General features: G+C 47.7%; 1 protein-coding gene across 7 annotated transcripts in view; it reads left to right on the plus strand.

Annotated features, from left to right (window-relative positions):
* Positions 1 to 13,041, plus strand: part of SYT6 (synaptotagmin 6) — a 70,688-nt gene extending 57,647 nt beyond the window's left edge. For 4 of the 7 annotated variants that reach the window (XM_027536012.1, XM_027536023.1, XM_027536017.1 and 1 more), the window contains exons 5-7: positions 4,176 to 4,347; positions 5,532 to 5,682; positions 11,492 to 13,041. In XM_027536012.1, the coding sequence (XP_027391813.1) occupies positions 4,176 to 4,347; positions 5,532 to 5,682; positions 11,492 to 11,563 (395 nt within the window). In that variant the 3' untranslated portion in view covers positions 11,564 to 13,041. Of the gene's footprint in view, positions 1 to 4,175; positions 4,348 to 5,531; positions 5,683 to 9,455; positions 9,525 to 11,491 lie in introns of all 7 variants that reach the window. The other 3 variants (XR_003510226.1, XR_003510225.1, XM_027536016.1) reach the window with 3 other exon arrangements.
* Positions 13,042 to 13,429: the final 388 nt, after the last annotated feature.

The following is a 13,429-nucleotide window of genomic DNA, read 5'->3' on the forward strand; positions in this document are numbered from 1 at the left end:
GCCCTGCAGCAGCCCTGTAGTGAGTCAGAGGAACAGAGTCACTGAAAAGCAAAGTGCATTTGTATTTGAGGTTTTCCTGCAGGGCTCTGGGCCTCTGTCTCAGCACCAGGAGAGCCGCTAGGTACCACAGGAGAGACAAGTGCTGTTCTAGCAACTGAGGAGACACTTGTTTGGAGGCAGCCTCAGAGCTTGCAGGCTGGACACAGTGTCAGAGGTTTGATCCTTTCCCACGATTATGCAAGTTTTCATTGTGCAGGGTTTTGGGTTGTAATATAACAGCAGAGTCTCAGGAACCTTCTGCCCCGAGTTGACTCAAATTAGCCCAAGAAGTAGAAGAGGGTGGAGCGTTCCAAGGAGCAGGCACGTAGAATAGCCTGGGCTGCACTCAGATGCAAATGCTTGGTTTGTTTCCCTAAAACTCCCTCCTAAGAGGCTCTTCTCCAGATTCTGATTACAAACATAAATCCACTCCAGAGGTGCCTCTGAACTTGGCTGGGAGTATGTGGAAGATTTTCCCTTTCATTCTTTATTTCCTTAGTATAATCACAGTTGCTGCAAAGAAGTGATGATCCAGATGAACACATCTGGGCCCAGACCCAACCTGGTGCAGTTGGAAGATGAGATATTAGGCTTTGGAAAATGAGGTTTCAGGGAACGGTGGTCAAGAAACGCTGAAGTCAGGTGTATTTGTGGTGGCTTTGAATGCCTCTGCTCCCAGAGCTCCCCCCTACTGCCGCCTCCACGTCTCTGTGCATAACTCACGCCTTCCAGGCTGAAAGCTGCCCCTGAAAGTGCCTGCCCTGATGTTTTTCCTTCCACAGAAGCTACCACCACACATCAGAACATGGTGGGGAGCTTGAAGAACCTTTTCCAGCATGTACAAGGCTTTTAGACATCAGCAAGCTGGCTTCCTCCAAAACTGCAACCGATTGTAGATTTCATTTTAATAACAAAATAAGTGTGTGCAGGGACAGAAATTCACCAAGGCCTCTCAAAACTGCTGAAGGAAATAGGATTTTGCTGCCCAAGTCCCACTCTGTCTTCTCTGGTGTAATTAAATTGATGTGCTAGAGAGAGAGTGCTTATGGCGAAGCCACCAAGATAATTGTGTGGGTTGTTGCACATCAGAGGGTTGGGGGTGAGAGATTTTTCTCATGCCAAGTTCCCACCTCTCTCTCACGATTGCCTCTCTTTTCTACCTGGGTTTGGAATTGGGTATTTTGTTTGTTTTCATTTGGAATCTGGTATTACATCTCAGCTTGATTCTGAAGATTCAGGGGTCCTCTTTTCGCTAGGAATTTCCATCTTGTTCACTGATGTAAGCAAGTGTCTGGGACAGTTCGTGAAACATCATAAGCATTAAATAAGTATGTATTGAATGATGAATGAATGGGTAACTTTGTCAAAGGGTGATGTACCTGGGACACTCACCCCAGGGGTCTCTCAAACTCGATCTCCTGTTTTGGAGGATAAGTTTGAGTTTGCCTTCAACCCAGATTGCTTTGCTGTTGGACTGAACTCAGGGGTGCATTTGCCTGTTCTTGATTTATATGACATTGACCTCTAAAACCAAGGATCTTTCTGTTCTCCTTGATCTAAACTAGTCATGAATCAATTCCCTAAGCCTATCCAGTGGAACCATAACCATAAAAAACAGTACAGAATAATCATAAGGATCAGTATCCCCCAAAAGGATGGTGGGTTAGTACACCCACCCATCTCTGCCACATCTAGTCTGCACTACTTTGAATCTAGTGGTTACAAATGTAAACTTTGGAGTCAGACATAAATTAAAATCTTAGGCAAGTTTCTTAATCTCTCAAATCTCAAATTCTCTATCTGTCAAAGGGGGATAATCGTAAATGTTTTATAGGACTGACATTTTAAATGACATGATATACATAAATCTCTCAGCACAATGCCTGGCATATACTAAATGCCGAATTATGATGGCCCTCGTGACAAGGAGGCTGAAACACACTGCTGGCCTTTGTGCCCCTCCCTTAGCTGCATCTTAGGCTACTGGAGAGGACAGGACCTCAAGGTCATTTGGAGCCAGCATTCCACTAGAAGCTCAAGCTTCTGCCCCAGCGCAAACCACCCAGGGAACAGCCCTGTCTCTGTTTAGCCTCTTAGGCGATAGTGAGATTATGTGTTCCTTCAAGGGAAATACCCACGGAATTTTATAAATTAGATATGCCTCACAGGAGTGAATAGAGGTGGGGAAGGAAGCTGAGAATCTCCCAGTTAGTCATCAGGCATTTGCTTAGTGGCCCAGGGAACAGGATTCAATCTCTGGGTCGGGAAGATCCCCTGGAGAAGGAAATGGCAACCCGCTCCAGTATTCTTGCCTGGAGAATCCCATGGACAGAGGAGCCTGGTGGGCTACAGTCCATAGGGGTCGCAAGAGTAGGACACAACTGAAGTGACTTGGCAGTACCAGGGGCAGGTGGCTTTGTCAAACATTTCTAAGTCCAGCCACGTGGGCATTTGCTCTGCTGTGGGAGTGTGTGGACATAGGCATGGGAGGGGATGAGCAGTCCTTGGCAGCCTCAAGCCTGAAGACACTCTCCAAGACAACGTTCACACTTGAGCATAGAGGTTGCCATGTCAACAACAGGTCTTGGAAGTAACTTTCCCACTTGTCTGCTTGTACCTGAACACTGTCCAGGGCATATCCATAGAGAACAGAGCCTGAGGACACGAGAAAGCTGTCTCACGGCAGTTCTAGGAACCCCTCCTTCCTTTTTACTGAACATCCTCCTGAGAGAAACCTTGCCAATGGGTTGTCAGACACAGCAGGGTGGTTAAACACCTGGTGGTCTCCCCAGGTCCCCCATAAACCCAAGCACCCCCGCGGCTAAGGCACAGCTGCTGTCGTCATGTTGGTTAGTCAGCGGCGCACCTGGGCGCCTGTGGAACTGCCTTTAAGGCTTGAGTTTCTGATCAGGTGTCGAGGTTCTCTGTAGCTTCCCCAAAGCTGTGTACCTCTTCCACCACCTGAACAATTCCCCAGGGAGCGTAAGGTCCTCGTGGGTACTTGGGTGCCCAGGAGTTAGAGTTACATGCCTGTGAATGAGGAGCCAGGGAGCAGGCTGCTGGGCCTGCGCCTCCTGACAGAGCCGCATGAGCCCTGGCTTCTGGGCAAGAAGTTGTCTCAGCACATCAGTGTCTCAAAAGCTGTTATTACCTGTGAGTTGCCCTCCTGTGTCTTGAGCTGTGCAGCATAAATAACAATTATGATGGTGACCGAGACACCTGCACGGTGAGATACAATAGGTGTCGCTTCACTTGGATGAGTAGAAAATTTCAGGGTAGGAAGCTGACCATGAAATACCCATTCAGAAAACTAAAGAAGAGACAAGGATGGGAGGTGCATGGGAGGTCAGTAAAAAGACAGCTCTTTGAGGGCTGAAGAGATTTCAAGATCACACTGAGAAAGGAAATGGCAGCCGGCCACCCCGAGTCCCAGAAGGCGGAGGCACTCAGTCCCCCGGCCATGGCCCCCCCTCCTCCACTACCAAGAGTGGGCAGGAACCAGTTTCCAGGGGGGCCAAGAGCAGGGCCACTCCTCCCCTCCCTGATGCCGGGTAGAAATGAGCTTGAAGGAGCAATGAGACCCTTAAGCCTGTTGTCAGGTTGGGAGGACCCCACAAGCATCGTGACTGTCGCTGTTCATTTATTCTGTCTTGTGGCTACTCCTTGGGCATCATCAATTCTATTTTTACCCACTTTATCCTCTGGTTACTAATTCTGACAAGAACCCCTTAGAGAAAAGCCTGCAAGTAGGTAAAAGGAGGAGAGTGCCTTTGTTCAGCTTCAGCACCCTTTGGAGCCAGCCAGCCACCATGGAGCTGAGATTTAGGGTCGTGAACTGCGTACCCATGGGCAGGTTTCCTGTCTGATTTGGGGCCAGCTTCCCCATTAGCAAAAGTCCATTAAACACTCTCCTAGAAAGCCTGAGGTCGCTAAAGACTCTGTGTTTATGAAGCACAGAGTGTCCACAGAGACAGGTGTGCGACATAAATACGAGGTGGTTTAATTATTTTAACATCCCACTGATACCATCTGAGAACAACAGTAGGTCTGGGCTCCCAGATCCTCTGCCACACATGGTGCTCGAGGACATCTGCTTAACACGCTCCCTTCCCTTCCCGCTGCCCCCATGGGCACAGATCCATATGTCAAAGTGTCCCTACTCTGTGACGGGCGGAGACTGAAGAAAAAGAAAACCACCATAAAGAAGAACACCCTCAACCCTGTCTACAATGAGGCCATCATCTTTGACATTCCCCCGGAGAACATGGACCAAGTCAGCCTGCTCATCTCTGTTATGGATTATGATCGGTAGGTAAGGGCCCGGGGGCCGTGATTCCCTGCCCCTCACTCCCACCCCAGGACAGCACAGGGCTCCTTGACCTCGGACCTTGTGCTTCGTGTGGCTCAGGCACTCAATGGCCTCAAATCTGGCTCCACCCAGAGAGGTACAAGAGTTTGAGGAAGAGCATGGGTTTCCAAAGAAGCTCAAGCTTCACTTCCCAGTGGGCTCATTGCCATGAGGGGCTTCCCCACCCATCAATTTCCCTGAATTCACTCCTGACTCTTCCCGTTCCTCCTTCTGGCATCTGTTCTTGAGAACCCCTCCCTCTCCTCTCCACTCCCACTGCTACTTCCACTCCCGCTTGGGGATGTCTATGCAGCCTCCGAACTGACCCCTGCCGTCATCACTCCCTGCCTCAACCCAGCCACACCTTCCTAAAAGATCACTTTGTTCTGGGGCCTGCCCTTCTCAAGAACCATCAATGGCTCCTGTTGTCCAAGTTCTTCCCCGGAACTCTCAAGACCTTCCAGATCTGGACCCAGGGTATCCATCCAACTTGACTTCACTCACCTTGTATGAGTTTTTTCTCTTCCACTTTTCAAATCCTGCTCTCCTGTCAAGGCTGGCTCAAACAGATTCTCCAACTATTCCAGCCACTGTGCCTCCTTCTCTCCAGTTGTCACTTTGCTTGAAGGAGGGAAAACAAAAAACAAAAAAAACATGCAGTAAAGCCTCAATCCAGGATATTTAGCACAAGCTCTCAAGGCATAGTAAGTGCTTGGTGAACAAATGTGAGTGATGATTGATGCTCTTGCTGAGTGAATAAATCAAATCATAGCCGCTGGGTGTGGAGACATGGTACTCAGAGCAGGTTGATTTATTTGCAAATAGCGCTGATGTCTCAAGCACTCGCTGAGTCAAATAAAGGAAGAGACTTAAACTCCCACTCCCCAAAGTCAAGCCATCTGCCCACCATTCCTGAGATTCCAAACAAGGTTAGAACTTTTTGCTCATCTGTCTGTGTCCAAAGTCCATCCAAGGAGGCCGGGGAATGTCTCACTGCAGCTGGCACCCTGAGGCCCTGCCAAGCATCTGTTTAAAGAGCTCAGTACTCTGAATTAGACCAGCAGGGTTGAGGCCCAGACTGCAGGACCTCCCTTTCTGAGAGCATGTCTGGTCACTGATGCCAGGCCCTCTGTTTCTCCCTTAGAGTGGGTCACAACGAGATCATTGGAGTCTGTCGTGTGGGGATCAACGCTGAAGGCCTGGGAAGGGACCACTGGAATGAGATGCTGGCGTACCCACGGAAGCCCATCGCACACTGGCACTCCTTGGTGGAGGTAAAGAAATCCTTCAAAGAGGTGGGTGAGGTCGCGCTTGGCCCTTGGCATGTTTGCTGCATGGCAGCGCGGGCTAGAGAATGGCAGTCGGCTGCTGCGAGACCTCGCCTTTGTGGGTCCTTGGTGGGGGTGGAGGTGGCTGGGTGCGGGGAGGCACACGCTTTTCACCCAGAGTGTAACAGGCAGGAAGGAAATGGAGGAAGACAGTGGGAACCTGCTTGACAAGAAGGCTTTGATGTGGAGTATATCGAAAGCGACCCTGAGTCCTAAATGGAAAATAAAAACTTGGAGGAAGCCTGGGCAGCTGCTCACCATGCCAGGCCAGGAATGCTTTCACAGAGCCCCTGAGCCAAGTTAGCCCTTTCAGAGAGAGCCCCAAGAGGGTGAGCTCAGAACCTGGCAGAAAATCCCACCCCTGTCCAAGCAGTAAGTTCCCTGAGGCTCTAGCCAGGCCGTCCTGCAGCGGTTTTCACTGTGTGGATGGAGCTGGCCAGAGAGAGGATGCCGCTCTCATGAATGTGGGTTCTCCCCACTGCTGGAGAAGAGAGTGTGGCTTCAAGGACCCACTTTCCAGCCAGGTCCTAACAGATGTAATGGACACAGCACTGCCTGGAAGTCCCGAAACGGGCTCCAGGCCTGGCCCTTCTCCACTTGCTACATAATCCTGAGCTAGTTATTTCTTTCTCGACTGCAAAGAAAATGTTCCTTCCAGTGACACCTACAATCTGCCCCACCTCCACCAAACTCCACCAGTTTAAGATCCTGCCATTTATCACCTCAATGGTCCCTTGGCCTTTTTTTTTTTTTTTTCTTAAATGGGTTGGAACATGGGTTGGGGTGGCCAAAGCCTATGGGCAGGAGTTTAAAACTTTGAGAAAAGTTTTAAACCTCATTTTGAGTCTTTCAGACTCGAGTCCATAACCTAGAAAGCGAGATGATCATTCACTCATTTTATTAGCAATAGGTTTCAAGCCAGGAAGTCTCAAGAGTTGTATAAAAATTGGAAAATCTACTAATAAAAAAAGAAACCACATGGCCCCTCAGCTTAAAAGCAGAATCTCCTTAAAAACAAAATATCTCCTTCCCCATGTTCTGTGACACAGAAAAGGTATGGGCATAAAACCCAGAGAAGCTACAGCTCCCTTTCCTGCTCAGGGTGGCCAAGCCTGTTTCCAGCAGCACTGTTGTTCAGTCGTCAAGTCATGTCCAGCTCTTTTCGACTCCGTGGGCTGCAGGCCTACCTGTCCCTCACCATCTCTCGGAGTTTGCCTAAGTTCACGTCCATTGAGTCGGTGATGCCATCCAACCATCTCATCCTCTGTCACCCCTTCTGCTCCTGCCCTCAATCTTTCCCAGCATCAGGGTCTTTTCCAATGAGTCAGCTCTTTGCATCAGGTGGCCAAAGTATTAGAGCTTCAGCATCAGTCCTTCCAATGAATATTCAGGGTTGATTTCCTTTAGGATTGACTGATTTGATCTCATTGGTGTCCAAGGGACTCTCAAGAGTCTTCTCCAGCACCACAATTCAAAAGCATCAATTCTTCGGTGCTCCAGCAGCATGAAACCTCACATTTCCGTCTCCTGGTTGCCTGGATTTTACCACAGCTCTGGAGCTTTATTGAGGGAGGCCAGCTCTTGGGCCCTCCTGCTTTCCCAGAAGGCCCTCTCTGCAAAGTGGGGGTAAGGTACCCACAATCAGCCTCCACCTACACATGAGCCTCCAGTGGGAAGCCAGCAGCTCACTGACCGCAGTGTTTAGTCAATCTAGGGAGGGGGTGTGGCAACTGTCCTCCCCCTTTAAAATCCTTTGGAGACATTTCATGATAGAATAGGCACACTAGAATGCTCGGGAAGGCATGGAGGCAGGGGTAAGGAGTGGGAGCTGAGGGGTCTCAGGCACCTCACTGCCCCACCTGGTCTTCAGTTTCCTGGTTGGTAAAATAAGGGGTGAGCTTTTCCCATCTCAGCTTTTCTAAGAAACTCTGACCTAAAATGACTGGGCGAAGAGTGAACCCACATCTTGTATCCCCTTTCTAACCTTGAAGATGCAACAACCCATTGCTGTTACTGGGTTCGTCTGTCCACATGAACTGGAGTAAGCAGTCAGTGGTGGCTGGAGTTGGAAGGGGGGTGCAGGGGAGTACAGTGGAGCTGGGACTCAGCCCCAGAATCGTTTTCCATAATGAATACAACCTAATTAAGCCAAATAATTGATTCCAAGTCCTGTTTCTTTGAGAACTCTGGCTCCCTGGTCCAGACTACAAAAGAAAGATAAAGTAGAACCAAGCCCTTGAAAATAAATATTTGATGAGACAGCAAAGGGAAAGCAACAGTATATGGAAAACGAAAAGAGAATAAATTGATTCATATCCTTTGGGTTTACTTTCCATTGACCTCACACACCAGGTTCCCGAGACTGCCCATCCCCAGCTCCCCAGCCTTCCGTTTTCTGCTCAGCTGATCATGTCTCTGTATGAAGAAGCTGAGAGCGGCATTCATCTTGGCAACTTAGGATTTCTTCAGGACACATTTATGAAAATGCGTGCCTATGCTTCTAGCCCCCACAGTTGAAGTCCCTTTATAAAGATGCATTAAAAACCCACCAGGATAATATAAAGTAAGCCTTTTTTGTGTTCATGTGATGCGTTGTACTTGAATATTTATCATCTCAATCATCCTTAGAGTTTACATCCTGTCTCCTTTTTGGTTGTGTTCTGGACATTGAGCAAGAACCTGGCTCCTGGAACTTGTTTCTCCCGTTTGTGTAATACATTGAAAAAAAACCCAAAACCTTCTTCTCCCACCCACAGGAAGATGAATGGCATCATATCTAGAAAGCACTGTGTTTATATTACACCATTCTTAGAGGGGTTTCAAGCTCTGTGATCATTACTTTTTTATTAACGAGAACAGAGGGCACCATACTTACTTGTTTGGGGTTTTTAAAATCAGGTTGAGGGAACAAATTAACTGAAAAGGTATTTTTCCCTGCTGGGATTCTTTTTCATGAATAAAAATTGATTAAGCCACAGAGAACAACCTTTCCCCTGCAGCGACTGTGGCCGCTCGCCTCTCAGCACTCCTGCCCAATGCTGCGTGTCATCACTGTCACCACATACAGAGCCCAGGTTGGCCAGCCACCTTCTCCAAGGCATTTTACTGTGAAGGGACAAACCCAAACCGCCTGCCAGGGATGGGACCTGTCTGTTGGAACCTGACCCATTTCAGAACAATAAAAGATCTCACTGGACCACAGCCACCCTGGACTAATCACCTTCCTTGGTGTGCTGGGGACCAGTTCTCTGCTATTTCAGAGCCGCCACAATCAGCCTGCCAGGAATCATTCACCTTTCTATTGTCCATGAACCCCATCTCCTCCCTGTTTATCTTCATAGGAAAAATCAGAGGCTGGCAGGGGAGCCAGCGTGCCTCCTTCATTTGTTCTGGATAAACAATTATGCTCTGTGTGACTTCTCTTTGAGCTATTATGTAAAGGGAGAAAGAAATACTCCATGTGGCCATTTCGTTTTTTCTCCTGTGGACTGGCCTATCCATCAGGTTGTTTAAGTGGCATGCTTACTCGGGGAGAAGCCAGTAATTGCAGTGTACCTTGCACTGACGTTAAAAGTGACGTTAAAGGTTGTAACAGAAAAAAGTAGAACTTCTAAAATGAAGGTCTATTCAATGAAAGCATTGGTAACCGTCTTTTGGCACCTTCTGGTTAAGAACTCTTGAGTCAGAAGTCGCAGTGGGCTCAACAACCAGGCATTTATTTATCTAAAATATTTCACCAGGGAAACCCTCGGTTGTGATTTCATTCACGTGGATGCTGCAAGCAGAGAGACTGCCACCTGGAGTTAGGAGTAAGTACCTGGTGTGGACCCAAAGACGTTAGGTTTCTTTTTCCATCATGTGTCTCCTTCTCCTGGTGTGTCCAGGTGGGAAGGCGGCTGCAGGATGGAGTGGAGGGAACACTGAGTGTGGAGTTAGTAGACCTGATTTCAGATCCTAGTTCTGCTCCTGACTGGCTCTGTTGGCTTCCTCTGCATCTTTGTTTTCTTATCTGCAAGAACAAAAGAGCCAGGGCGATCTCCCAGCCGGTCTCTGGGTCCCGCATGCTAAGATAGCTCAGGCTCAGGTCACATAATGGTGGTCTTCAGTACCTCCAGACCAACCTTTTTTGGTTAGTTGTAAAGATCTGCAGGTTGGCCTGTCCAGGGTTACAAAGGGACCATGAAGAACTGAGCCTGGGGACTGAAAGAGAGGATTTCCTTCAATCTGGAAACATGAAGGTGATCAGTAGGCCTGGGTCTCAACTCCGTGTTGTGGGCTCCCACGGGAGATGCTGGCTGGGATGGTCTGATTCTTAAGTGGCTCAACTCTGTCTAGAAAGGCTGTGTTGTGAGGTGGGGGTTGGAGGCGGGACCTTGTCCTTCTCCATTCCACCCCTACACACTGCACAAAGGCATAGTCCACTTCTCCTCAGCCCTGTTACTCCGCGTGGAGACCCAGAAAGCCCGAGAGAAGCAGAAGGGGCTGAGCTTCAGGTTCAGAAAGACCATGTCAGGACTTCCCTGGTGGTCCAGTGCTCAAGACTCTGATCTCCCACTGCAGGGGCCACGGGTTCGATCCCCAGTCGGGGAACTAAGATCTTGCATGCCACATGGTACAGCTGGAAAGACAGAAACGCCATCTCACCCACCTGCCTAACTTCTCTCCCTGGAGTCTTGTCCTGTGTTTCCTCTGCTCCCAGACAGGATGGAGTATACAGTGGACATTGACTCACTTTGAAGTTATGCAGCAGGTCTAGAATATTCACAGGGTCAGATCCTCACCCAGAAAGCATTGCTCCAGCTCTGCCTGGCTTTGAAGTGTAAAGAAGGGTTCAGTGACCAAGTGTGGGTCATCCACTCTCAGTCCTGTCTTCCCTCCATTACGCCTCATTATATCACCATCTTCACAGGGGTGAGAATTGGGCTGAGGGGTGGCAGCCTGTGAGACAGGACAGTAAGAGGGGAAAAAGTAGGGGTACCCGAAAGGGGTGGGAGCCGCCATCCCCTCCTGCCTCCTACCTCTTCACAAGTCGAGTGTAAAGCCCCCCAGGAAGCACAGAGACTGAGGAGTAGAGGCCGGCGCTGAAGCAAGATCAGAGTTTTAGCTGTACTAACAGCTCCCAGACAAATTGCTAATAATTCATGATTGTGGCTTCTTGGCAGTAAGGGCACACTCTGCAGAAGGCCTCTTCTGCTGCTAACAAAATCTGATTTTCAGTGTGAAAAATGGCTGAAGCATTCAGAAATGGTCCAGTCATAGCACCTCATTAACACACACACACACTCCACACGCTAAAGAAAGCTTTCATTATCTCTACAGCAAGTCTTTTTTAAAAATCAGGGCTTCCAGGCTGTTTTCTTTCTTTCTTTTTTAAATTTTTATCGAGGTATAGTAGCTTTACATTGTTGTATTAGTTTCTGCTGTGCAGAAAAGTGAATCAGCTATACGTATACACAATCTCCTCTTTTTTGGATTTCCTTCCCATTTAGGTCACCACAGAACACTGAGTAGAGTTCTCTGAGCTCTACAATAGGTTCTCGTTATTTGTATATTTTATACATAATATCAATAGTGTGTATATGTCAATCCCAATCTCCCAATTCATCTCCCTGCCCTAAAGCTGTTTTCCTTGTTTTTGCATGGCTAACAGCAAAATTCACAAAAGCTTACAAAAAGCTGGAGAAAAGTGGATTCAGTGCATGGGCCAGATGAGTTTGGCAAGTTGAGATACACATTCCCTTGGCATTGGCTAAGTGCTTTTTCCCCCTCTTCACAGTGGCAAGGCCGAGCCGCCAGCTTCGACAGCGAGAGTTCGTGCCCGTCTCCGAAACCACCTCCGACACCATGAGCTGCACCGCGGCGGCCAGGCTACACAAACGAGACTCAGCAGCGTTCTTTTTGCACTTGTTCAACCGTCTAAACACAGTGTTGAGCCGCAGCGGCAGCGGGGGCAGCACGCCTCTCACTCCAGAGTCTTAGCTGCCCCTGTGTCAGTCAAGGCCGAGACACTTGTCGTGTGGTCCGAGCTGTCTTAGTCTTTTCTGTCTCCCAAGGTGATGTTTTCATGGTTTTTTCACTTTTTATGGATCTGCTGTCAAGAAGAAAAAAACAAAGAGGGGAGAGCCCAGATGTTGGTTCTATTAAATACAATGTAAAATAGTCGTCTTTGGTGGGAAGGTGGTCTGAATTTCTGAAATTTTGTGTCTCCACCGAGCTCCATAACCCTGGAGGAGAAGGATGAGCAATGGCTGCTTTGATCAGTGGCCCGCAGGAAGCTGCAGACCTGGCCAAGAGCCTTTACAAAAGTGACTTATGACTCTTAGAAGCTCTTTGCCAATATGACATAAACCAAGGTGCAGACTCCTGGTCCCAGGTTGAAATCACGAGCACTCAGAGCCGTCTGTGAGCCTTCGACTGGTTGGTCGTGCAGGGCTCCTGGCTCCCCGTCATTGTGAACTTTCCTCCTGAATTGAACATGACTTGATCCCTCATGGGAGCTGAGTCGCTTTCGTTAGGAACGGTTCTGTGGAAACAAAACATGCCATATGTTTTCTGGCGCACCACAGTTAATGACCATATTTGTTTGAAAACAGAATCTTTGTTCTCAAAAATAACCTTCGTTGTTAAAAAAAAAAGGAAGCTCATATGTTCTGGAATGATTTCTGCGTTATACATAGCTTTCTAATTCCATGAAGTATCAAGCAGCTGTTTAAAATGCCTAAACAGATCAAAGAAAAACCTACATAAAATGTTCTTTTCTGAATGGGGAGTTTTGAAATCCAAGTAATAGGTGGAGTGTATCTTTCTATGAAGAGTACCTTCTTGATTGAAACCAAGTCAGCTTAAGTCTGTTTCAGCCGCCTTGACTCTGGGACAATGTTCATCTTAAACTTTAGTTCTATAAATTATTAAGTATTTCAGTGTTTGTTTGTTTCAGTGGTAGTGAAGGATTTTTTTTTTTCTTTAAATCTCTAGGTCAAATTCAGTTTAGGAAAAAAGTATGTTTGAACTATTCTGTATTGTAATCGTACATTTCTGTTGAGTTAATTAGTGGCCTTCCCACCAACCCCCTAGAACTAGGTTGATTTGCTCCATCAGTGTGATAAATGTGTGGGTGGGTCTTCACTTCTGTGTATAGCTGAGAAATGCCAGTTTCTAGAGCTATGTGTGTAACTTGCAAGAGGCAGGTCTGCTGAAGAAGTGCTTCTTTCAACAATGGAAGGTCAGGAATGTAAAAACTGTTCACATACCTTGTGTCTTACTCTTTATATGTGACACATGCTTTAGGAGCAGCAACTCAATAAAGCTACCCTTGTTTTAAGTCAAGTTATCAGATTTCTGTGTTGATATAACTTTGAGTAGTGTCTTCTAATCCTCAAGATGACCAAATTGGGCAGGAGGTAACAAGATATTGTGGCAAAAGAGGTTTTCAGCTTTACAAAATGTAGATAAACCCAGAATTCACCCAGTACTGAGCTTTAGCCTGGGGCTAATGTGGCACTGATATAAAGACAAGTTTTCTCCCCAAATGTCTTGTGATTGATAGGCCTTCTCAGTCAAGTCATCTTGAGGCTGGATTCTCTTGAGAGTAAGCAAAAACTCAAGGTCATGAAAAGACTTCCAACAGGCCATGAGCTTCATTCCTGACTCTAGAATGATCCCATCAAGATGGCCATTTCAATCATTAGGCAGATGCTGCAAGTCCTGCAACTAT

Source organism: Bos indicus x Bos taurus, chromosome 3 (assembly GCF_003369695.1).
Source record: "Bos indicus x Bos taurus breed Angus x Brahman F1 hybrid chromosome 3, Bos_hybrid_MaternalHap_v2.0, whole genome shotgun sequence".
Lineage (NCBI taxonomy): Eukaryota > Metazoa > Chordata > Mammalia > Artiodactyla > Bovidae > Bos > Bos indicus x Bos taurus.